This window comes from Lissotriton helveticus, chromosome 1_1 (assembly GCF_964261635.1).
Source record: "Lissotriton helveticus chromosome 1_1, aLisHel1.1, whole genome shotgun sequence".
Taxonomy (NCBI): Eukaryota; Metazoa; Chordata; class Amphibia; order Caudata; family Salamandridae; genus Lissotriton; species Lissotriton helveticus.
In genome coordinates, this window is record NC_136057.1 from 1,901,906,488 (window position 1) to 1,901,932,710 (window position 26,223).

The 26,223-nt window shown below is 48.0% G+C and overlaps 1 protein-coding gene across 3 annotated transcripts in view; it reads right to left on the reverse strand.

Moving 5' to 3' along the window:
• PRRC2C (proline rich coiled-coil 2C) overlaps positions 1–26,223 on the reverse strand; it is a 1,522,187-nt gene that overhangs the window by 1,281,627 nt on the left and 214,337 nt on the right. For all 3 annotated transcript variants that reach the window (XM_078642844.1, XM_078642853.1, XM_078642862.1), the window contains one exon: positions 15,691–15,899. In XM_078642844.1, coding sequence (XP_078498970.1) covers positions 15,691–15,899 — 209 coding nt within the window. The remainder of the gene's footprint in view (positions 1–15,690; positions 15,900–26,223) is intronic.

Sequence of the window (26,223 nt, forward strand, 5' to 3'; positions counted from 1 at the left end):
GCACCAGTTTGTCTGACTGGGGGTCAGTGAAAACATTTGTCTAAAGGATTGAAGAACCGGTTTACAATCCTCTTGTTGATGCTCAGAGAGGCTGTCAGAAAAGACTACACCATCTACTGACCCATCATCAGGGTTCTGAGTGAGCAGGTCTGGGAGAGGGTCACTCTCTTGCTCCTGTCCCTCATCTGTGGCCATGAGCAAGCCCATGTCCTTCCTGTTGACAAATGCTTTGAGGCTATTTACATGAAGCACCCTGTGGGGGCTCCTGGGAGTTCCCATGTCCACCAAGTAGGTGACCTCTCCCTTTTGCTCAATGATGGTATGGGGTCCAGACCATTTGTCTTGGAGAGCTGCTGGGGCCACTGGCTCCAACACCCACACCTTCTGTCCTGCATGATACACAGTTAGGACAGCCTTTTGGTCATGCCAAGCTTTTTGAAGTTCTTGGCTGGCCTCAAGGTTTTTTGATGCCTTCTCCATGTACTCTGCCATCCTGGAGCGGAGACCAAGTACATAGTCCACTATGTCAAGTTTAGGCTTTTTGAAAGGTAACTCCCATCCTTCCTTCACAAGACATAGGGGTCCTCTTACAGGATGCCCAAACAGAAGCTCAAAAAGGCTGTAGCCAACCCCCTTCTGTGGGACCTCTCTGTAAGCAAACAGGAGGCAGGGTAAAAGGATGTCCCATCTTCGCCTACGCTTTTCAGGTAACCCTTTTATCATCCCTTTGAGGGTCTTGTTGAATCTCTCAACAAGCCCATTAAACTGTGGGTGATCGGGTGTGGTAAACTTGTAGTTTACACCACACTCCTTCCACATTGCAGTCAAGTATCCTGACATGAAGTTTGCACCTCTGTCAGAGACAACCTCCTTAGGAAACCCCATACAAGAGGACGGTGGATTTGCTATTTTGACCCGCACATCAACATTAGTTCTCAATAGCCAAGAAACGTTCAGTTCAATAGCATACACAATGCACAATATGGAGTGCCACTTTGGTGTTCGATGCGCATCCACCTAGGGCATCAAACCGTCACCACCTGCCCAAACCTCAATTCAGGCTGTAGGTCAACTCAAAGTCAATAGAACACCAGTGCACCTCCAAGATAGTCACTTTAATCCTTACGCTATTTATAGCGTTTTACTGTTAGTCCATATCCTTGAACAGAATCCAATTCCAAAAACCACACGGTGTAGGAAATTCAAGCTTTTATTTTTCAAATGCTATGATCCACAGCCGACGCGCGTTTCGCCCCTTTCGGGCTCTCTCAAGGCTTTTTATGGTATCATATCAAATGTCAATTCCTGTATCAATGCAAGGTTTATACTAAACCCACTAGTATGTCTTTGTCCAGTTAATCTTAGCCTGAACCGACGTGATGTAATTGCACAATCTCTTTGATCTTTTCAATTACGTAGTATGGCCAATCTGTTTTCCAGTAACAATATTGTTAATCCGGAGCCATGATAAACTCCCAGTTATTCTCAATATTCACAGAAGTCAGTCCTGAATACCGTCCCTGCTATCCGGCGGCACCTTAGCAAACCCCACTCTGGAGAAAACTCCAAGTAGGGCCCTAGCCACAACAGGAGCTGTAGTGGTCCTAAGGGGAATAGCTTCTGGACACCTGGTGGCATGATCCACTATCACCAGTATAAATCTGTGCCCAGATGCTGTTGGGGGGTCCATTGGTCCAACAATGTCAATCCCCACTCTCTCAAAGGGTACCCCACCACAGGTAGTGGTATAAGTGTTTGGCAGGTGACACATGAGCGACAAAACTCTTTAGTGTCTTCAGACATATGAGGCCAGTGAAAGTGTGGGGCAAGCCTGTCCCAAGTCTTGTTCTGGCCTAAGTGACCTGCAAGGGGAATCTCATGGGTTAAGGTGAGAAGGAAACCTCTAAGAGACAAGGGGATGACCAGCCTCCTGGTAGCACCAGGCTTGGGGTCTCTTGCCTCAGAGTATAGGAGTCCATCTTCCCAATATACCTTATGGGCACCTGTAGCATTCCCTGCAGCCTCAGCAGCAGCCCGCTGTCTGAGGGGTTCAAGAGAGGAACAGTCTAATTGGGCCTGCCTCAAGTCTGCCCTGGAAGGTCCCCCTGTCCTAAGAAACTCAACCTGATCAGGTTCAAGCTCTTCTAGGATAGTTCCTTCTGGGGTCTCTGGGTCAGCCTCCTGAGAGGGCTGATCCTCAACCTGAGGCAGGGGGGAAGGCTCTGCCTTAAACCTATACCTGGGGTGATTATTACATTTCAAAGACATGAGTACACATCACTCAGGTTGTATTCTTTGTTTACATACCGAGGTAGACCCCTGCTATCTATCGCAGTGCGGTATCACTCCTCTAATGTCTGATTGTCCCCACTCATTCTATTGTTCCAAAAAATTAAATACTACGGTCTCAATTCAAACAATGTCCAGCGTGATGTCCAACAAATGTCTGCCTTCTATACTGACAGTACATCTATCCACACTTCACCACATGTGTACACACCTTAAGAGGGAAAAATGTGTGGTGGAGAGGAAGGCACCTCACGGGCGAACACCCTCGGGGATGTTGGCGGATGTTACCAACTCAATGCCCCTTTCTCATCATCGGTTGCCTTCCAATCCGGAAAGAAAACAAAATAGATACAACACAAACTGAAATGCGTGTAAAGGTGCAACATAAAGAGTATAACAACATTAACTCATAACGGACAGAGTGACATAAAATCAACCGCCACACCCACTCAATCACTTTATTCTTCGTTTCAGTGTGAGCTGAAGAATTAAAACAGGTTGGTAGCTTAATATCGCCTACCAGTACCTGATACCGACATGTTTCACTGCCCTATTAGTTTCGGCAGATTCATCAGGGTATTGAACACTCGGTCACTGCACCAATTTTTTGAACATCCTTTCTGGACACTATTGCATTGAGACACAAATAACAAGCATTGGCATAGCCAATAGGTCTCGCCTTTGTGACCTTATAAGTATTTAGTTATGCTGTAGGTCCCAAAGGCGAGACCTATTGGCTATGCCAATGCTTGTTTTTATTGTAACTTGAAGGTATCCTTGTATACCCACACAAAGTGTCTCACAATTTGCATTTCAAATATATTCAATGTAATATTCTGAATAGGGCATATCTTACCCCTTGTCGCATTTCCAAGATTTACCAGGGGACCCTGTCACTTCCGTTGTTGCCGTTCCTCAGATGCAGACCCCTATCCCCATACCTTATGGTCGTGTGGGGCATTGCTAAATTATTGGACTGGAATTATTACCATACTCCACCAAGTCACAGGGCGTCGATAACTCCTTTGAGGGCCTTCTGTTAGGCCTCTTCTCCCACCTTCGGTCAGACTGAGCCTCAACTAAATTCCTGGACCTGTCCCCAGTGGCGGCCAACACGGATCTGAGTCGGGGTAGACAGACAAAACCGGGTACAACCACGGCTGAAGTTTCAGGGGTCATAGATTAAAGTTGAGCATTACTGATCGATTAGATGAGGAGGTCATTGATCACACAGTTGCTAGAGGGATTGCCGATTCTAATTTACAAAGTAACGGAGCAAGTTTGGGTGGGGTAAGGTAAAGTAAGGGGGCTTTAACACCGATCTGGTGGGTGGGAGGGTATTTGGGATGAAATATCATTTGAAGTTAATGACAATTCAATCAAACTAACTCTTGTATGCTGTATACAATACTTGAGTATGAACCTGCTACTGCTGTAAACCCTATTCGCTAGATAATTTCCAATAAAAACACATTAAAAATAATATGTGAAACGTGTTCCCGCTTAATCAAACATGCCCTTACTGCTGATGATTGCTTAATTTGAGTTGTCTCCAAGTATTTTTGTTGAACTGTTATTATGACTACTTTTCTTACACTAAATCGGTATTTGTTCATATTTTATTTGTATTTATTAATGTGCAAATATTGCTAAGATAGCTGAAAGAGCTGTAAACGAACCGCTATATAAAAAAAAAAATGGTAGCGGACCAGAGAGGGAGCATCTCTAAAAGGAGTTCTGCCTCCTGATTGGCTGTAGAGGAGCCGACGCGGGAATCCTGATTGGCTGTAGAGGAGCCGACGCGGGAATCGAAACCTGTGGTGCGCGCGCACCAGAGGAGCGGGGGCAAGGGAGCGCGAAGACGCCGAGACGAGGTAGGGGATGTGCGTGTAAGCGCCTGGGGTTCTCTGTGTATGTGTGTGTGTGTGTGTGCGTGTGTGTGTGTGTGTATGGGGGGGTTCTGTATGTATGTATGTGTGTGTGTATGCGGGGGGGGGGGGCTGTATGTGTGTTGTGCATGTGTTGTGAAGAGCCTGTTGATGCGCGCGACCTGATCCCGGCAGGCTGCTGCTGCTGCTGCTGCGTGCGCGTGACAGTCTGTTGTCCTCTCCGGCTCCCTTTCAGTCCTTGAAAGCCGGAATGATAACAATAGTCTCGCTCTGCGACAGCAGGCCTTTGGCCTGCAATCGCAGGGCGAGACCTAAAAACCAGAGACATGCCCTGTAGTCAATATAGATTCATAGGTTTCCACATCAGAGTAATGGTTGAAAGCATATAATTATACACTTTTAATTATAATTACCCCTGGCCAGCATGGGCAACTCATACCGGCTGACCGAATCACGCTTTGACTCGTTTAAAAACGATTGAAGTAGCAATCTATAGGGAATGAAAAAGGACATTACGCCTTATACACCGATAATGAGCATCAGCGTCAATTTCTATCGTTTTGAGAGCATGAGAGCCGTGACAACCCTACTCGCGCATTTAGACAAATAAGCAATGGCGCATTTCAACTCAGGACATTATAGAACTGCCAAGCCTTATACAACACAATTGCGCACCAGTGTCGATTTCTGTCGTTTTGAGGGTATGAGAGCCGTGGCAACCCTACTCGCGCATTTAAACCAATCGACAAGGGCGCATTTCAACCTCCTATATCATAATGCCAGGTTCCCCGTTATCAATACGTGGGGCATCGGACACCCAAGACATTGTGTGAGTCGTTATGTCTAATTGCCCCCAGCTGAGTAGTAGCGTGTTGCTCAAAGTGACTGCTCGTTAGTAATTACAGCTTAATGCAGCCGCCTACTAGCCCCCACTCCTCACCGTACGATTAGGAAACCGGGACCGTATCTCATCCCAGGAACACCGCGCTCGGGCCGGCGTTTGTTTTTAAGCTTCCCGGCGGAGTCCGGTCAGGTGGTAAAACGCGCATGCGCATATGCAGGCGATCCAGTGTGGAACGGTGGCGCCATCTCAGAACGGCAAAATCCAATGCCTAATGCTTAAATTCAATTGCCCTGGTGCCAATAACTACCTCCAAAAGGCTGGGAAGTACTTGTACACAATCACAGCACTGACTAACATATTTATACATATCGGAGATATATTTTATATTTTTTATTTTTTGCCACAGATACCACGAGGAGGTCGTCTGTGGATCCATCAATAAATGATAGTGGGGCAACCTTAGAATAAAAACAATTCTTATTTTGCATTTTGTGGATAAGTTAACAGGTTGCGCTCTCTCATCAGCATGTCTCCTATGTAGCACTAGTTACACCCGCGTCAAACATTGGCGCTAGACACGCAGTGCACAACATCAGGCAACTGGGCCAAAAGATGAGACCTATGGTGGACATATATATATATTAGCAATTACCGCAAGTTTCCACCTTGGATGTATACAGGCACATCAAGGCACATATATTAGCCAATTAGCTGTGATTTAGATGTTATAACTAAAACTCATCGGATAAGAGGTACAGATACCTCATGAGGCAGGGTCTGGATGGTATCCCACTGTCCCTCATTATCCCATAACATGGTCAAGTACCGTGCAAGTTCATCCATGACAGAGCACACCAGGCACATTTTTTTGGGCAGCATCAAACGCCCTTAAGAGTGATGGTTGATAAACAAGGAGCACTTACCAAAAAATGGGAATCATTTACAGCTAGCTCACCCTTAAATGTCTATTTCACTCGGTTCCACTCAAGGATTTCGTTCAGGCCTACACTGTCACTGCGTTCTCTGTATATCCATCTGGCTTCTTTACTGAGCAACGCTGTTTCCATGTTCTGTGGATTGCCTTTTATTACTTCCAAAACAGTCCATGTGAAATCATGTTTTTCTTTGTGGCAATGTTGTACCAACTTTGTGGTCAGTTTGCCCGCCTTGATGGTACTAAGGTGTTCCTGAATGCGCACCTTGATTTTTCTTGCGGTCAGGCCAAAGTATTGGAGACCACAGCAGCATAGCAGTCTATATACCACATGCGTGGTGTTGCAGTTGCTAAAGTGGTTAAAAAACCATACTCTCCCTGTACTCAAGGTCACACTGTTGCTTTTTTTAGTGAGGGGGCAAACCGAACATGTCCCACAGGGATAATGTCCCTTGGGCAAAGTGGACAGATCTCTTTTGTGTGGTACCGGGGTGCGGGTATGGACTAGTTTGTCTTTAAGGTTAGTTGCTCTCTTAAAGGCAAACCTTGGTGGTGGCATACGGAAGTCTTTAGTGGATAGTAAGTCCCAGTGTTTTCTGATAGACTGCCTAATTTTTGTTGCCATGGGGTCAAATGTCATAACCACCGGGAGGCAGTCTCTTTTTTCTTTCCTTGTGTGTTCCAGCAGGGCACTCCTGGGTGTATTCAGTGCCCTTTTTCTAGCGTTCTTCACGACTTTACTCGGGTAACTGCGCTGCACGAGTTTTTTTGAAAGATCTTGTGATTGCTCCAGGAAACCACTTGTACTGGAGCAATTCCTCCTGTACCTCAGGAATTGGCCCACAGGGAGGTTGTCACGAAGGGCTCTGGGATGATACGAATTGTACAAGAGGAGTGAATTCCTATCAGTTGGCTTTTGGTGTACCCTGGTGCTCAGGCCACCCTCCAGTCCCGTCTCAATGTCAAGGTCCAAATAGACCGCACTAGTGCGGCTGTAGGTCCAAGTGAATTTTAGGCTCTCATCTTGCAAGTTGAGCCATCTCAGGAACTCCCCTAGGGATTCTTCAGTGCCCGCCCAGATGCAGAGCACATCGTCTATATATCGCTTCCAGAGGCAAATGTGCCGCTGGAAGGGGTTGGTATCAGGATAGACGATGTGCTCCTCAAATCCACCCACATAGATGCATGCCAGGCTGGGGGCCATTGTGGCCCCCATCGATGTTCCAGAGGTTTGTAGGTAGATCTGGTCCTTGTATCCGAAATAGTTCCTTGTGAGTGCGAGCTCAACGCATTCCATGATGAATGATTAGGGCGCATCGTAGGGCCACTCGAGGTCCCCCAGTGCGCGTGCTGCTGCCACCAGCGTTGCGTCCTGGGGGATACTCGTGTACAAGGACTCAATATCGATGGTTACAAGGAACTGGTTGCTTGAGTCATAAGGGGTATTTTCTAAAATATTCAGTACGTCTGTGGTATCCTTAACAAAGGACCGTTGGTTGATCACCGACTCCCGCAGGAAGTAGTCCGCAAATTGTGAAAGCGGCTCCAGCACAGATTGAATCCCCGACACGATGGGCCTGCCGGGCAGGGGGCGGGTCGGCTTATGAATCTTTGGTAAGATATAGAAGGCTGGAGTCCTGGGGGTGTTGTTCACCAGGAACTCCGCTTCTTTTACCGAGATCCATTTGTTGATTTTGGCTTTATTAACCATTTCTCTTATGGTATCAAGCAATTGATCTACCGGGTCTTTACTCAGGGGTTTGTAATTGGTACGGACACTTAACAGGCGGAGCACCTCTGTCTCGTAATCCTGGGTATTAAGTACCACCACCGCACCCCCTTTGTCAGCTGACTTGATTGTCAACGCGAGGTTTTTTTCTAGGCCTCTTATTGCCTCCCAGTCCTCCTTAGTCATATTTGAATGTTGAGAATGTTCCTGGGATTTCTCAAAGTTCTCAATATCATTAAGGACTCTTTCCTCGAAGACAGACACTTCAGGGCCCACAGCGGATCCAGCCGGACAAAAAGTAGATGGTCTCTTCAGATTGGTACCTCGGAACGAATTGATGTCTTGTTCGTTCTCCTTGTGAGCGAAGAATTTCTTGAGCTTGATTTTTCTCAACGTTTCGTGAAATTCCACGCGACATTTAAACGAGTCATGTTTAGGGGTGGGTACAAACCCTAGCCCTTTATTTAGTACCCTTTCTTCACTAGGTGTCAAGATATGGTCTGATAAATTGACTACAATGCTCTCGTTTAGTTGTCCGTTCGTCCCCGGCTGCGGGTCACTCTGGGTGAGAATGTCTGCCATTGGGGTGTCGAGCTGCCTCTCCCTCGGCCTCGCCCTGTGGCACCCCTCCCCGTTGTGGTTGGATCTCTGGCCCTGCTCTAAAAAAGCACGTAATAATGCACCCAAATCTTCTGTCTGGCGGTTTTGCTGGTTAAACCGCACCCTACTGTTTTGCTGGGGTTCTTCCTCTTCCTCACTCGAGGTGTTATCAAATGTCCAGTTGTTTGGTGTACGTCTCTGCTGTTGTCTCCCTCCCCTACCTCTGTATCTGCTGTTGGTGTTCTGTGGGGCAGGTGCTTGTTGATAGTATTCTTCCTTCACATAAGGGAAAGCCCACTCGTGGGTGTATCTTTCTAAGTTCTTTGTCAACCCTTTGATCTTCTGGTTGACCATATAATTTTTATAATCAACCAGGTCGTCCTGGATTTTTTGCAAGTGCTCCTTGCTGTCCACTAAACGAGTCAAAGCGTGATTCGGTCAGCCGGTATGAGTTGCCCATGCTGGCCAGGGGTAATTATAATTAAAAGTGTATAATTATATGCTTTCAACCATTACTCTGATGTGGAAACCTATGAATCTATATTGACTACAGGGCATGTCTCTGGTTTTTATTTGTGTCTCAATGCAATAGTGTCCAGAAAGGATGTTCAAAAAATTGGTGCAGTGACCGAGTGTTCAATACCCTGATGAATCTGCCGAAACTAATGGGGCAGTGAAACATGTCGGTATCAGGTACTGGTAGGCGATATTAAGCTACCAACCTCTGTTTTAATTCTTCAGCTCACACTGAAACGAAGAATAAAGTGATTGAGTGGGTGTGGCTGTTGATTTTATGTCACTCTGTCCGTTATGAGTTAATGTTGTTATACTCTTTATGTTGCACCTTTACACGCATTTCAGTTTATGTGTTGTATCTATTTTGTTTTCTTTCCGGATTGGAAGGCAACCGATGATGAGAAAGGGGCATTGAGTTGGTAACATCCGCCAACATCCCCGAGGGTGTTCGCCCGTGAGGTGCCTTCCTCTCCACCACACATTTTTCCCTCTTAAGGTGTGTACACATGTGGTGAAGTGTGGATAGATGTACTGTCAGTATAGAAGGCAGACATTTGTTGGACATCACGCTGGACATTGTTTGAATTGAGACCGTAGTATTTAATTTTTTGGAACAATAGAATGAGTGGGGACAATCAGACATTAGAGGAGTGATACCGCACTGCGATAGATAGCAGGGGTCTACCTCGGTATGTAAACAAAGAATACAACCTGAGTGATGTGTACTCATGTCTTTGAAATGTAATAATCACCCCAGGTATAGGGATCTTGTTGATTGACTGTCTAGAGTGGAGGGCGATCCCTTATATACCTTTCCATATCCCTCTTGGCTCCTTTTTGCTATTGTCTGCCTTAAACCTACCATTCCTTCTCTTGGGTAGTGTCTGGTCCATTCTTCCAGGATCCAGCACTTGTTCAGCTGGGCATTTCTTGGCCTGTGACCTAGTCACAGCAAGGACATGTGAGGAGAGACCTAGCATTTCTACATGAGTCCTGTACTTCACATCTGACCACAGTGAGGATTCCAAATCATTGCCCAAAAGACAATCTACTGGGAGGTCTGAACTAACTACAACCCTTTTGAGGCCAGTTACCCCTCCCCAGGAGAACTTAACAATTGCCATACTGTGATTGGTAGTGACATTGCTAGCATTGGTCACTAGGTAATCTGAACCTAGCATGATCTGGTCAGGGTCCACAAATGTTGGTGTCACCATAGTGACACTGGCACATTTGTCCCTGTAGGCCTGAGCCATTTTTCCATTAAAGGCGTTTGCCTGTATTTGCCCAGAGTACTAGGACTTACAGTAGGGGTCATATCCATGTCCCCAGTACAAACAAGAACTGCCTGAGTAGGAATTCTAACTAAGTCAGAACCCACCTCAGTTCCCAGGGTTAACCCAACTATAGCCTTGGGAGGTACACTACCACTACTAACTGTACTAGGGGGTGCAGGTGTCTTAGGGACAGTAGTGGTAGGAGTTTGGCCTTTCTTGGTGCACTCACTAAACCAGTGAGTTTTAATTTTACAGTATTGGCACCATGGTTTCTTAGGACCATCATTCTTCTTTTGGGAATTTTGGGACCCATCCTCCTTAGGCTGTTGGGGCCCTGTTTAAGACTTCTGGTCATTTTGCTTATTCTCATTACCCTTCTGGTCTGCTTTCTTCTGGCCACCACCCTGGTTCTGGTTCTGCTGCTTGACCCTTGTCCTGACCCATCTGTCTGCCTTCTTTGCCAATTCTTGGGGAGAGGTCAGATTTGAGTCAATCAAGTGCTGATGCAACAACTGGTTCTGACAATTATTTAAGATTTGCTCTCTCATAATTAGATTATACAATCCTGTGTAATCAGTAACGAATAGTTTTCTTACCTGTCGGTGTAGTTTTGCAGCTTGAAGATCTTTCTGGATTCACTATGCTGTACATTATTCCGCGGTCTTGTGGTTGGCTCCGGATTCGTAGTCTTTTCTTTTTTTTTTTCTTTTCTTAGCCCAGGTGGGCGTCGGCGTCACACCCCCTTGGGTTTATTTCCGGCGACGTCGGCATGCTTCCTGCGAAAGCTCCCACTCTTGGGCGCCATCTTCGGGTTCTTTTTTTCCGTGTTTCTTTCGTTTCCGAAGTAATGGCAATGTTCTATTTAGTTGGTATTTTACCGCTTTGTACTTTTAAAGTCCTTTCTTTAGTTAACCACCTCTTCTCTCTCCAGCCTCATCTTTCTGGCGGAGGTGGGTGGGTTCGCTAGTGAATCCAGAAAGATCTTCAAGCTGCAAAACTACACCGACAGGTAAGTTTAATCAGTAACTTTACTACCCAGTAACCAGCCTTCCAAAGCCTTAGTGGCACAATCAACAAAGTCAGTCCAATCTTGAGCCTGAGTTTTCTGTGTGTCTCTGAACATTAACCTGTACTGTTCAGTGGTTAAGCCAAACCCATCAATCAGTGCATTTTTCAAGACTTGGTAATCATTTGCATCCTCATCTCTAACAGTGAGGACCTAGTCAGTAGTGCAGCCCCCTTTAGAAGAATAAAGGTAGGTGCTGGTCCCATTCCAAATTAGATTATCCTGAACTATTCAACAAGAAGAAACTCTGGCCTTCGACGTTCTGCTCCACTGAAGAATCTCCCTTGTGGACAAGGAGTGTCCACCCTGCAACTGCAGGCACCATCAAGCGTCCAGCGGCTTCACTTTGTCGTCTTCCCTCGAGGATCCAGACTTCAGAGCCCGACGAGACCCGGATTCCCAGACCTCTCCGACCTCAACTCACATCTGCAGCAAAGCTTAGACCCGTGGGTGCGAAGAGACACGTGGGACCGGCCATCTTGAACGAACCTGCATTACGCTTCCAGCACGACTCCCGAGGTAAACTCGACCAAGTGATTTGGGGACTGAAGCCCCAGCCCCGAGCAGCCCCTGCACCGAAGATGAGCCCTCCAGCATCCACGAGATCTGCGTGGGGCCATTCTGCTTTGTTGCTGCTCGACGCGTTGTCTGGTCACTTGCCGGCTGGCTAGTGGCCTCCTAGACGACGAACCTTTGAATCTTCACTGCTGGTCTGGTTGCTCCAGACTGGCCCTTGCTCCCTTCCAAAAGAGGAGCACCCCGGACTCTCCTAGTCCGCACCAGACGTCTTTTCCCTTCACCGCGTGGGTTGCCTTTGCCAAGGCCTGTTGATTCCAATCCCGGATCCGACACCTATGCACCCGCGGCCCGTGGGTGAGGTAACAAGAGCATTTCGGTGCTCAAGGGTAGTTTAACTGTCCTAGTGTTCAGTTCCACAGTCGTTTTAGTCCTATCTAGTCAGGATTGCCCGTACTCACCTTTAACTTGAACTGTACTGTCCATAGACGTTGTTACGCATCTCGCGTGTGAGTTCACACTCTGCACCCGCGTTCCGTGGGCCTCCTATTACTTACCTGAAAATAGTGTAGCGTAGTCCCAGCGATCCTACAGCCTCTGGACAGCTCCATTTCCTTTATCGACTTTCACATTCCACTTACTTAGTATATGGTTTGGCATGCCCCTAGGGCACCATTGTAATTTTGTGCGACTTGTAGTATTTTTCGTAAGAGATTGTCATGTGCTTAGCCCTCTGACCTCAAAGAGTTCAGAGTTGTTATTAATAAATATATTGTTTATTTTCATAACCGGTGTGGAGTCCTTTCATCTGGTATTCAAGGGGTTATATTGTGGTAAAACAGCTGGCTTCACATGCCAAAAGAGTTAAGCCTAAGACTGCTTTGTCCATGCTACCATTAGGATAGCTGGTCTATAAGGTTGACTTACAACCAATCACCATAAGGGTTGTTTGGACTGATACAAGGTGGTCACTAGAACTAGTGATCATCATATATCAGGCCAACTTCTCACTCTTGACTGCAGGTCGTGTGAAACAGACCTTGGAGGGTCATCCAGCACCCTCGACGCTGATTCAGACCTCGACAAAGACCTATGAGAGGTCCGAGAGGCTGATCTAGAATGTCTCGACGTCGACCGTGAGACACGCAGCGGCGATCTTGACATCGGACATTTTCTCGACGCCAACTGGACCATCTCAAGCCTCGAGCCCGAGGCATGCCTCGACGTTGAATCATGTCTCGACGGCGATCTGGATCAACTTCTCTTTTCATGTCTCGCCGTCGATCTGAACTTCTCTCTCGACGCCGATCGAACTCTTCCTTTCGATGTCGATCGCATTCTCTCTCTCGACGTCGAACGCATTGCTCTCGACGTCGTCTTCGCAGCAATCGAAACTAGATGTCTAGACTTCAATACACCGACGGCGACCTCGATCTCCGCTTCGACGCCGACTTATGCCTCACCAGCGATGTCTTCGACGTCGATGCAGTTTTCTGCTGTCTCGATGTCGACGGTGATCTTGATTTCGACGCCACACTTACTTTCTTCGACGTCGACGCTTCCTGATGTTTTTTCTTGCTTTTACCTTCAGGAGAAGCAGATCTTCGACGTTTTGAGTGAGAAGGGGGCCTTCCAGATGACAAAACACTCCTTGCCCCCTTTTCACGACGTCCGTCTCTCTCCATAAGCCCCAAAAGCCAAACTTTTTCTCTCTCCTTCAAAGTTCTGCTAGAAAGCTTGAGGCAATGGTAACATTTTTCCACATCATGTGTGGAAGGTAGACAAACCACACAAACAGAATGAGGATCTGTTTTGGACATCTTCTTCCCACAGGAAGGACACTTGTAGAATAAAGGTGGCATAACTGACAACATTTTTCTAGTCAGAAAAGGTAGAAAAACACCACCAAAAGCCAATTCTGTCAAATAAGACAAGAAAACACCAAATTCGGACAGAAAACAGTCAAATTCAGCCAAGCTCAAGTTCCAGGTTCCTCACCGAACAAGCCGGAAAAAAGAACTGACCTAACTGTCACCTGTGGTGCATGATGGGAACAGAGTTCCCCTGGAAGCCTTAAAGGCGAAGTGTTCAGATTCTCTGATGCCTTAAAGGCGAGGTGTAAGTCTGATTTTCTATACAGGGATAGTTTTTCTGTATGCAGCCTTCTTAGGCTAATTGCCTTTTATTACAAATTCTTTGTTGAAAATAAAGGTTTTCTGCTGATTATGGAATGCTTTTGAGGCTCATGCCTTTTTATTGCATTATTTATATGATTTATTTTCATACTGCAGAAAATATGTAATTATGGCTTTATTAGCCTATGGGTTATGTTGGGCTGCATTTTATTGGTTATACATGTATATGTGTATATTTTGTTTAGTACTATGTACTACTATTATATGTATATATATACATACACACATATATATATATATATATATATATATATATATATATACACACACATACACATATACACATACACACATATACACATACATATATATATATTATATGTTCCGGGTTCCCGCTCATGGGCGGAGATTATTCAGTGCTTATGACTATTAATGAGTATCCCCTGGAAGAGAATGAGAGTTTAGCTTAAACTTGCCTCCCCCACCTTAGGGGTGGGGTGGGCACACCTCCTAATCTTTTGAATTTTTCCCACCGGTTTTCTCTCCTAAAGTGGGTGTGTAAACCAAGGGCTGCCAGCAGCAGAGGCTAGGGGTCGCATTACAAAGGCGGAAGGCTTTAAAGAGTCCCTCTTCGAGCACTGGCCCATCCTGGAGTAGAAGGTGTGACACCTCTGCCTTGGATGTGTATTGTTTCTGGACCCAGAGAGCAGAGGCGGCTCTCTACCAAGTGTTCCAGAAACATGTCTGGAAGCGGGTGGCTACCTATAACTAGTCCGACACCACACCAGGGTTTCATAGGTTTCCAGGGGGCACCTCTGAGGTGCCCTCCGAGCACTTGGTACAATAAATCTCACACTGGCATCAGTGTGGATTTATTGTTAAGTAGTAGTTTGATATCAAACACTCCTTTGTTCAATGAAGCCATCACGGTGCAGGTGAACTTGTATTGTTGAGTTTTCAGCCCACATACTCTCTATGGCTTCACTGGCAATTATAATATTAAGGAATCTACTAACATTGTAGGGGCATATCTGCTCATACGAATATGCCCTCATCAGTGGTATACTGCACCCTGCCTTGGGGCTGTGAGGCCTGCTAGAGGAACCGCTTCTGCCAGTGCTGGCTGGCATGGCATCCAAGTAGGGAGCCATGCCAGCCATCATCACAGGGAAATGCAGCTGCAAAGAGTGGCAAGGTCCGAGAGAAGGGGGAAGAGACCCTCTTCAGCTACCCAGGGTACAATGTACAAGGGGGCAGAAGTACCAATTATGGATATGTTTTGGGGAAGAGGCACCGGCACAGGGCACCTGGTTGGCAGGGACCCTGTGCACTACAATTGAAACCACATCAAAATCAGTCAAAACGTGGAAGCTAATCATGCAAAAAGACACTTGCTCACAATATCCTTTTTGAGTCATGTGCTCCTTATTGGTGAACGTTGTGCAATAAATGTCTTATACTCCTCAGTGTTAGGCCTAAGGCTGCTCACCCACACTACAACTAATAGAGCACTTTGGGTTTAAATTGGGCTTCTACATTTTTGGGGAATCTCTGGACTCTGTGCACAGTATAACCACCAGGTGGCATTCCATATACAGAGCCAGCTTCCTACAAGGATACTGTAGGTTGGTGGTATGTGTGCAATACAAATACACAGAACAACCATATTGGGTTTCCGGGAAAATGTTTGAATTATTCAGTCAGACTGGGAAATCTATCCCTAGCTGGACAATGAGGAATAATTGAAGCACATCAGCCTATGATAGGTCCAATGCTGGAGAACTGTATTCATTCATTTGAATTATGCAATACTGAAATAATGGGATTATGTTCATAGTCACTCTCTCATACTGACAAGATTTTGAAATGGCCATTCTATAATGATCAGTACTTACACTCCCAGCAAATGGAGGCATGAGCCCTCTGTACTGTGGGGTTGGACCAGGCTGCTGCCCATTCAGCTTGAGCTGCGCTGCAGCACCTGGGAGCTTTTCAGCAGAATTATTCGGATCTTGGACTTCCGTAGACCCATCCTCATTTGATTTGTTTTCCTGTTCAGATGAGCTTGAATTCTTTCCGCCAACATCCCTCCAGTTAGCAACATCTATTTAAGAAAGGGTAGACAAGGAAAATTCAGTTCAACATATGATCGACAGATTTCATGACCTGGTTCTATCAGCACTTTGGAATAGAGCAGGAAATCAGAGAAACAAGCTATATTGTAAAATTGACTTAAACGGTTGAATGATGGCGTGAATCAAGAATTCCTGCATGACATTTCAATGCAAACAAAAAAGTATATAACTGCAAGCAGCTCACCGCGTGTGGCATCTTCTGGCGGTACGAGGTTCTTCAAATATCCTGTATCCTCCAGGTAGGTTCTATGGACCGTTTATTTCAAAAGCCTTTCTATCCCTAGCCATGTTATCTCCCTGTTTTGTGTTCGTGTTTCAGTCACATTTGTCAGAAGAAAAGTCTTTCAACTTGTAGTTTTTGGAAATTTGCACGGATCAAGGGACCACTCATAATAAAATGTGGTTCACCACTACAATGAAACTCATCCTAAGAAACTCTCGAAGAAGTACAAGTTGTAGAAAAAGAAATGTGATGAACCAATGCACAGAAGTTTGCTCACTGTGCAACTACAGACATGGATATAAATGTCAGTTGCAACCCCAAAAGAGAAAACCAAGCCATTTGTAAATGTTTTAACTTGCCAACATTAACGTACCATATCGATCAGCGTCTGAGACTCCACACAAGGTCAGGAAATGTACATAATTTACAGAATTGGCAAACTTAACTAATGATAAATTACACCAATATCTGAGCATTATTGATAAATGTAATAGTTGGAGCAAGAAGGAATTAGTTACTTACCTGTAACTCAGTTCTCCAGCGTTCGCATCTTTCATATATTGTCAATCCCCACTCTTTCAAAGGGAACCCCCCACCACAGGTAGTGGTATAAGGGGGGCCTTTGTTGTGCCACCTGATTTGCCACTGGCTTGGCAGGTGACACATGAACGACAAAAGTTCTTAGTGTCCTCAGACATATGGGGCCAGTGAAAGTGTGGGGCAAGCCTGTCCAAGTCTTATTCTGGCCTAAGTGACCTGCAAGGGGAATTTCATGGGCTAAGGTGAGAAGGAAACCTCTAAGAGACAAGGGGATGACCAGCCTCCTGGTAGCACCAGGCTTGGGGTCTCTTGCCTCAGAGTAAAGGAGTCCATCGTCCCAGTACACTTTATGGGCACCTGTGCCATTCCCTGTAGCCTCAGCAGCAGCCTGCTGTCTGAGGGGTTCAAGAGAGGAACAGTCTAACTGTGCCTGCCTCAAGTCTGCCCTGGAAGGGCCCCCTATCCCAAGAAACTCAACCTGTTCAGGCTCAAGCTCTTCTGGGACAGTTCCTTCTGGGGTCTTGGGGTCAGTCTCCTGAGAGAGCTGATCCATCACCTGAGGCAGGGGGGGAAGAGTCAATCTTACCCCTACTGCTCCTTCTCTTGGGTAGTGTCTGGTCCATTGTTCCAGGATCCAGCACTAGTTCAGCTGGGCATTTCTTGGCCTGTGACCTAGTCACAGCAAGGACATGTGCTGACAAACCTAACATTTCCACATGAGTCCTATACTCCACATCTGACCATAAGGAGGATTCCAAATCATTGCCCAAAATACAGTCCACAGGGAGGTCTGAACAACCCTTTTGAGGCCATTTACCCCTCCCCAGGAGAAGTTAACAAGTGCCATACTATGGGAGGTAGTGGCATTGCTAGCATTGGTCACCAGGTAGTCTGCTCCCAGTATTACCTGGTCAGGGTCCACAGTTAGGTGTCACCATGGTGACACTGGCACAAGTGTCCCTGTAGGCCTGAGCCATTTTTCCATTAATCAAAGGTGTCTGCCTGTACTTGCCCAGAATACTGGGACTTATTGTAGGGGTCATATCCATGTCCCCAGTACAAACAAGAACAGCCTGAGTAGGTGTTCTGACTAAGTCAGAGCCCGCCTCAGTTCCCAGGGTTAACCCCACTATAGCCTTAGGAGGATTACTACCACTACTAACTGTACTAGGGGGTGCAGGTGCCTTAGGGGCAGTAGTGGTAGGAGTTGGGCCTTTCTTGGTGCACTCACTAAACCAGTGAGTATTACTTTTGCAGTATTGGCACCATGGTTTCTTCTGACCATTCTTCTTCTTTTGGGAATTCTGGGACCCACCCTCTTTAGATTGTTGGGGCCCTGTTGAAGACTTCTGGTCATATTGCTTATTCTCATTACCCTTGGGATCTGCTTTCTTCTGGCCACCACCCTGGTTCTGCTGCTTGACCCTTGTCCTGACCCATCTGTCTGCCTTCTTTCCCAATTCTGAGGTCAGATCTGAGTCAATAAGGTGCTGATGCAACAACTGATTTTGACAATTACTTAAGATTTGTTCTCTCATAATTAGATTATACAATCCTGTGTAATCAGTAACGAATAGTTTTCTTACCTGTCGGTGTAGTTTTGAAGCTTGAAGATCTTTCTGGATTCACTATGCTGTGCAATATTCCGCGGTCTTGTGGTTGGGTCCGGATTCGTAGTCTTTTCTTTGTTTTTTTTGGGGGTTTTTTCTTAGCCCAGGTGGGCGTCGGCGTCACACCCCCTTGGGTGTATTTCCGGTGACGTCGGCATGCTTCCTGCGGAAGCTCCCTGTGAGATGTTGGCCTGATGTGCAGTGCTCACTATTCTAGTGATCACTATATATCAGTCCAAACAACCCTTATTGATGATTGGTTGTAAGTCAACCTTATAGACCAGCTATCCTAGTAGCATGGATACGAGCAGTCTAAGGCTAAGACTCTAGAGGGCGTGTTAAGCCAGCTGTTTTACCAACACATTACCCCTTGAACACCCAGTGAAAGGACACCACACAAGTTGTTATGAAAATAAACAGTGTATTTATTTATAACAAGACTACCCTGGCTCTTTATGAGACAGGGAGCTAAGCACACAACAAAACTCTTATAAAAATACTTAAGTTAGCACAGTATACACAAATGCCCGAGGGGCACGAAAAACCATATACTCTAAAAGTGGAATGCGAAATTACTAGCAGGTAAGTACAGTACTAATAGGCTTTGGAATCGCTAGGACTGGACTATGGAATCGTTAGATTACTTCTAGGAGGCCCAGGGGACCCGGGTGCAGAGTGTGCACTCTCACGCGGGATGCGGGACAAAGTCTATGATAGCTAGTAAAGTTAAAGTTAGTGTTCACGGGCGAACCCGACCTGGTAGGGAGAAAACCTTGGATAGTGAGGCTATGCTGGGGCACCGAAATGCCGAAGTTACCTAGCCCAGGGGCTGCAGCTGCATATGTCTCAAAAGACGTCAGGAATCCTCGTAGATGAACCAGGAGCCTGGAAGAAAGATGCTGGCAGGCGACCAGTGAAGAGAGTTCGAAGCGATCCAAGCCTGGATCTTGAAGATGGATGATACCTGAAAGCAGAGGGGACCAAGTTCGTGACTACTAGCCAGTAGTCAGGTGGCACCAGGAGGGCACCGGATGGTAGTCACCTCGGCTAGGTGAGTGGGCGACGCTGTGCTCTGCAGATCTCACAGACCAGGAGGCGTTGTCGGCGACCAGGATGGAGGGGCGAGCTGTCCCACGATGGATGAAGCTGTCGGCGTCGAAGAACCCAGGATTGGGCAACAAAGCCTTGGCTAATTCAAGCCCACGCGGTGGACTCAAAATGGCGTCTTGAGTGGACCAGGAGGGTCCGGGGTGCTCCTCTTCTGGAAGGGAGCAAGAGCCAGTCTGGAGCAAACAGACCAGCAGCAGTGATGTCGTCGGGCGTCGTTCAGAAGGCCACAAGCCAGCGGGCTAGTAGCCAAACAACGCGGTGAGCAGCAAAAAGCAGAAGGGCCCCACGCCGATCGTGGAGATGCTGGGGGGCTGCTCTTCGGTGCTGGAGCTGCTCAGGGTTGGGGCTTCTCGGACCCCAAAGCACTCGCCAGGAGATTACTCGGCGGGCTTGCTGTGAAGAAGTCGTGCAGTCTTGGCAATAGTCGGTCCCTTGAGGTCTCGTCGCACTCACGGTTCTCAGCTTGGCTGTAGAGGTGAGTAGAGGTCGGAGGTGCCAGGGAAGCCGGGTCTTGTCGAGCTGGGCAGTCGGATTCCGGAGGAAGGACTTACAGCAGACCGCAGTGTTCTTAGGATGGTGCCTGCGGATGCAGGGTGACTACTCCTTAGTCACAAGGGAGAATCTTGAAGAAGAAATCTTGAAGTCCTTTCGTAGAAAGTCGTGTCTTGATTCCAAAGATGATCTAATTTGGAAGGGGGCCTGCTCCTACCTTTATCTGGGAAAAGGGGGCTGGCACGCGACTAAGTCCTGCCCTATGGGTGGGACCAGGAGGGGGGTGGTTACACCCCTCTCCTTTGGCGGGCTTTCCCCAGGCCAGGGGCTGGAGTGCCCCTGGAACTGGTTTCAGCCGGCCTATGCACAGTGAGCACTGGGGTGCCACTTGCAGTCACCTTCCTCTGTAGCCCTGCCTACCTGGAATACACAAAACCCTGTCTGGGACGGTGCTGGCACCACCCCTGGCAGGAAACCCTTTGTCCTTGCCTCCTGCTCTGGGAGGACTCCCAGCAGCAGGAGGGCAGACTTGTGTCTCGGTGGCAGCATCCATTTTGTGGATGCTAAGGCTCTGTCTGACTTTAACCGGGGTTACAGGTTACATACATGTCGTGTCCCTCTAGAAGGGTGGAATGCTAACCCCGTCGCCAGAATTGGCGAGGGGTTAGTATTCCAATTCGTATGACACCTTACTCGACATGTTTAGATAAAGCGATACCAGAGTTGGCATATAACCGCAAGGATTATAATGCACTTAAGAGTATATGGTATGCGATATCATGGAAACGGCTAAGGGATAGATCCCGAAAGCCGCAGACAGGCTCAGCTCATGCCAGAGCACCATCTCACACGATTCCAAGCACTCTGCCTTCAGAATTGTTAAGGCCTGCCATAGGAGATCTGTGTGTCCATTTTAGGGTTAGATATAGGTATACTATATCTAAAGCAAAGGGTGAGTACACCACCTTGCCCCAGCTGTCGTGCAGCCAGTTGTGTCAGTTTAGTTAGTCAGCCCAGGGGTGGCATAATACATGCTTCAGCCCCTGGGAGACTTCTGGGTGCACCTCAGCCCTGGGTACAGGGACTTGGAGAGGGCCCAGTGCCAATTCAGTACCTGAGTACAATTTGGATAGAGAGAACAGCTAGGCTGTGGGTCTGATTAGCAGGCCCACAGCCAGGGAAAGTCGTAAACCAGTGCAGCAAAAAGCAAAAATCTGGGTGATCATAGGATTGCAGACCCTACTCTCCTACACTCCCACTCTTGGGCGCCATCTTCGGGTTCTTTTTTTCCGTGTTTCTTTCGTTTCCGAAGTAATGGCAATGTTCTATTTAGTTGGTATTTTACCGCTTTGTACTTTTAAAGTCCTTTCTTTAGTTAACCACCTCTTCTCTCTCCAGCCTCATCTTTCTGGCGGAGGTGGGTGGGTTCGCTAGTGAATCCAGAAAGATCTTCAAGCTGCAAAACTACACCGACAGGTAAGAAAACTATTCGTTTTGCAGCGTGAATCTTTCTGGATTCACTATGCTGTGCATAGATTTTGTAGCGGTTTCTCATCTCTGTGGCGGTTGGGTGGAAGATGAGCGTTGGGTATTGAATATGTGCTGTAGCACCTTCTGTCCAACTTGAGCTTCCTTGTTCATCTGTATGTCCACACAGTAGTGCTTCGTGAACGTGTGCACCGAAGCCCATGTTGCCGCCAGGCATGTCTTGTATGGGTGTGTTAGCCAGGAAGGCTATTGTAGCGCCCTTTTTCCTAGTGGAGTGGGCACGTGTCCCCTCTGCTAGCTCTTGTCCTGCATGCTTGTGGCAGAGTTGGATTGTCTGTGCGATCCATCGTGCAATGGTTTTTTTGGTTACTGCTTTTCCCATGTAACTGTTGGCAAATGACACAAAGAACTGTTTTGTTTTCCTGTGTCCCTTCGTCCTTTCGATGTAGTGCATGACTGCCCTTCTGGCGTCCAGGGTGTGCAGAGCTCGCTCTGCGGCAGTTGTTGGTTTTTGGAAAAAACTCGGTATCTGTATAGACTGGTTCATGTGAAATTTAGATACCACCTTCGGCATGAAGTTTGGGTCAGTCCTCATCACAACCCTATCATTGTGTATTTGTATGTAGGGTTCTTGTAGCGTCAGAGCCTGAAGCTCGCTTACTCTGCGTAAGGACGTTATTGCAACCAGGAAAGCTGTTTTCATAGTTAGCATCTTTAAGGACGCCTTGTGGAGCGGTTCAAAGGGCTCTTTCATGAGTTCCGTTAGGACTATGTTCAAGTTCCATGCAGGTGGCGGCACCCGCTTGGGTGGTGCGATCCTTTTCGCACCCTCTGGGAATCTCTTCACCACCTGTGATGTGAAGAAACTCCTGCAAGATTCTCCCCTTGTGTAGGCGACTATCGCTGCCAAGTGAACTCTCAAGGAGGATGAGCGAAGGTTCTTCTCTAGCAAGTGCGTCAGGTACTTTAGCACTGTGGAGTCCTTCATTTTATTGTGAAGTCTTTCTTGTCTGCACCATATTGTGAACCTTTTCCATTTCGCAACATAGCACTTCCGAGTGCTAGGCCTTCTTGCCTCCCGCAGGACCTTCAGGGTACTTTCTGGCAATCTTAAATGTGCGAACTCTATGTCCTCAGGAGCCACACTACTAGGCTCATGCTCTCTGGCTCTGGGTGTAGCACCTCTCCGTTCTGCATGGAGAGTAAGTCTTTCCTCCTGCTGAATCTGTGGGGTGCACACTCATCTCCATGATCTGCGAGTACCATGTCTGCCTCGCCCACTGTGGTGCGACCAGTATCAGTGTCATGTTGCTCGCTCTGCACTTGCTCAGTACTCTGTGCATCAGTGGTATCGGGGGAAAGGCGTAGGCAAATGTCCTTGACCAATCTATCCATAGGGCATTCCCTAGTGACCCTTCCTCAGGCTGCCTGGATGCGAAGTTTTGGCATTTTGCATTCTGGCGTGTGGCAAACAGGTCCACCGATGGAGTTCCCCATCTGTCGAATAGGCGCCTTGTCTCCTGAGCATTGAGCGCCCACTCGTGGGATGCCGATGTCTGCCTGCTGAGCCAATCTGCTTGTATGTTGTCCTTCCCTGGCAGGTGTATGGCCAGCAGGTCTATCTTGAGAGGGATGGCCCATCTCCATATCTCCTGCGCGAGCGTTGAAAGCGGGGCTGACTGTGTGCCCCCCTGCTTGTTGATGTAGAACATCGCAGTGGTATTGTCTGTTTGTATCAACACCTTGTGTTTGTACAGTCTTGTTTGGAAGGCTTTCAGTGCAAGGAAGATTGTCTTCAATTCTAAGTAATTGATGTGCTTTGTCGCATCTGTCGGTGTCCACAGTCCCCTCACCTTGAGCTCCTCCATGTGAGCGCCCCATCCCTTCAGGGATGCGTCTGTGGTGATGGTCACTGTTGGCGTTGGGGGCGTTAGAGGCTTTCCCCTTGCTATGTTCTCCATGGTCCACCATGTCCTCTCCTTCTGCACTGCGTGCGTTACAACCACTAGATCCTCCCAACTGCCTGTAGCTTGTGACCATTGCTCCTGTAGCCATTCTTGAATGGGTCTCATGTGGAGTCGTACATTCGGTACCAGGTGGATGCATGATGCCATCATGCCCATGATCTTGCTCGCAGTCCTCACTGTCCGAGCTTGTCCCTTCCGGTAGAGGCGAGTTTCCTTCACCAGCGCCCTCGCCCTCTTCTCGCTGGGGAACACCTTGCCCTGTAAGGTGTTGATCTGTGCTCCCAGGAAGATCTTCACTTGTTCTGGCTCCATTGATGATTTCTTCCAATGGATGGAGAACCCCAGGTTTATGAGCGTGCTTGTCACTGTATGTGCGTGCAGCTTGCATTTCTGGTATGAGTTTGCTTTCACCAGCCAGTCGTCGAGGTAAGGGTATACGTGTATTCCTTGCCTTCTTAGGTGCGCTGCGACTGCTGCGAGGCACTTTGTGAAAACTCTTGGTGCTGATTTTAGACCGAAGGCCAGTGTCGTGAACTGGTAGTGGCTTTCTCCGACGGTGAACCCGAGCATGTGTTTGTGCTTTCTGTTCATTGGAATGTGCAGGTATGCGTCTTTGAGGTCTATTGTGACCATGAAGTCCCCGATCTGCAATTGTGGGAGCACCTCTTGCAGGGAGGTCATTTTGAATTTTTGCGTTCTTATGAATTTGTTCATGAACCGTAAGTCGAGAATGGGTCTCATTGTTTCGTCTACTTTTGGTACCAGGAAGTACGTTGAGTATAATGTGTTTCTTTCCTTGAAGGGTACCCGTTCTATGGCCTGCTTCCGCAGGAGTTCCTTTGCCTCCTCCTGCAGACACTGCAGCTGCTTGCCTGCTAGTGGCTTTCTTTTTGGTTTTCTTCTTGTTGGCCTCCCCTCCGACTCTATGCAGTATCCGAACTGGATAATGTTGAGGATCCATTTGTCTGATGTGATTTCTCTCCACTCTCGAAGGTGGAATCTTAATCTTCCTCCCACTGGTGTCATGTGGTCGTAGGTGTCTAGTTTGTCTTGACCCATCTGTACGTGCTGCCCCCTGGGATCTTTTTTGTGGGCGGGCACACGGAGTTTTTTGAAGTCACTTGGAGGTGGGCTGCTGCCCCCCTCTTCTATTTTGGCCCCGTCCATTTCTCCCTCGAAAGGACTGGCCTCTTGGTTGGTACTGCCAGGACTGCTTCTGATGACCATGCTGAGTCTGCGAGTCTGCCTGGTGCGTTTGCTGGAAAGCCTGGTGTGATGTACCTGGCTGGTTTCCGCCTCTCCCGCCGGGCCTCCGTGACGGGATGCCCCTCTTGTTCCCTCTGAACTGCAATGCTCCCATGGACCTTGCTGTTTCGTTATCTTTCTTCAGTTGGCTGAGCGTTTCATCAACTGTTGTTCCGAAAAGCGTGCTGCCGTTGAACGGTGTGTTCAGGATGCTGTGTTGCACCTCCGGTTTGAAAGCGGATATCCTGAGCCAGGCGTGCCTCCTTTCCGTGACGCCCATCATCATGAGCCTGCTGGCGGTGTCTGCCCCACCCAGGGCCGTCTTAAGGCAAGAATTTGCCGCGTTCCTTCCCTCTTCAACCAGCTTTTCGGCTTTCTGCCTGGCATCCTGGGGCAAGTCCTTCACCAACTGCCCTAGTCCCTCCATGATTTGGTACATGTGCCTGTATATCAGGGCGTTGGAATTAGCCATGCGCCAGTGGGTCGCGGCATTCCGTTCGATCCTTCTGCCCACCAGATCCATCCTTTTGCTCTCCTTATCCGGTGGTGGGCCCGAGGTAGTGGGTACGTTAGCCCTCCTCCTTGCTGTGGCCGTGATAATGGAGTCTGCGGAGACCGTGCCCTGAATGTAGGCCGGGTCCTTTGTGGCATGCTTGTACTTCTTCTCAGTTCTGGGAGTTACTGCCTTGCATGTTGCGGGCTCCCTGAAAGCTTCCTTCCCCTGAGCCAAGACGCTCTCGAGCATTGGAAGGAACTGGCTCCTCGTTTGTGTTGGGAGCAATGTTTCTAGAAGGAAGTCTGCTTTCTGCTTCTCTTCGTCGAGCTTGAGCTTGAAAGCTGCTGCGGCAGCTTGTATCACCGAGTTGTAGGCCCCGATGTCGTCCGGCGGCGAGGGCCTCGAGGGGTAAGTGTCGACCACCTCCTCCGGGCTGTCGGTGTCGACATCTATGTAATCTACCTCCTGTAGGTCAGAGGGTGTCGAGTCTGCGTCCGTCCTGCTTTCCTCTTCCTCCCCATAGTTGTAACTATCGTAGGGATTCTCGTACTCCTCCTGGTCGTCGATCACCTCGACGTCCTGGTCTTGTTCCTCGACGACTTCGGCGATCTCTTCCTCCTCCTCGACTGCCTCGATCACCGGTGGCTTGGTCTTGTGAGGGATCGTGAAGGCCTTCATCTTTGCATCGAAATCTTTCTTCCGATGCATGATGTTCTCCATTTCGGCCTCGAGGCGCCTTCTCTTCTTCTCCATCTCTGCCGCGTGTTCCGCGTCGGATGGGTCGGCCGTTCTTTTTGGCGGATGGTTCGTCGCCGTACCTTTCGACGTCGGACCGGGTCTTGGGTCTCTGGTAGTCGTCGTCAGTTTTGGGTCTTTCTCCCTCGGCGTCGATTGATCCTTTTCGGGGACGATTTTCGACGTTTTCTGCTGATCAGCAGCCCTCGGTGCCGGGGACTCCTTCTCGGAGGATCCGCTGGGCCTGGGAGTAGTCGCGGACGCCGCCTTTTTTGGCGTCGGCGTTTTCGGGGTCTTGCCCTCGATTTTTCTAGACTCAGAGTCTCTCGGGTTCTTGGGGGCCGAAGAGTCTCCTACCTTGTCAGAAGTCTTCATGTAATCGGTCTC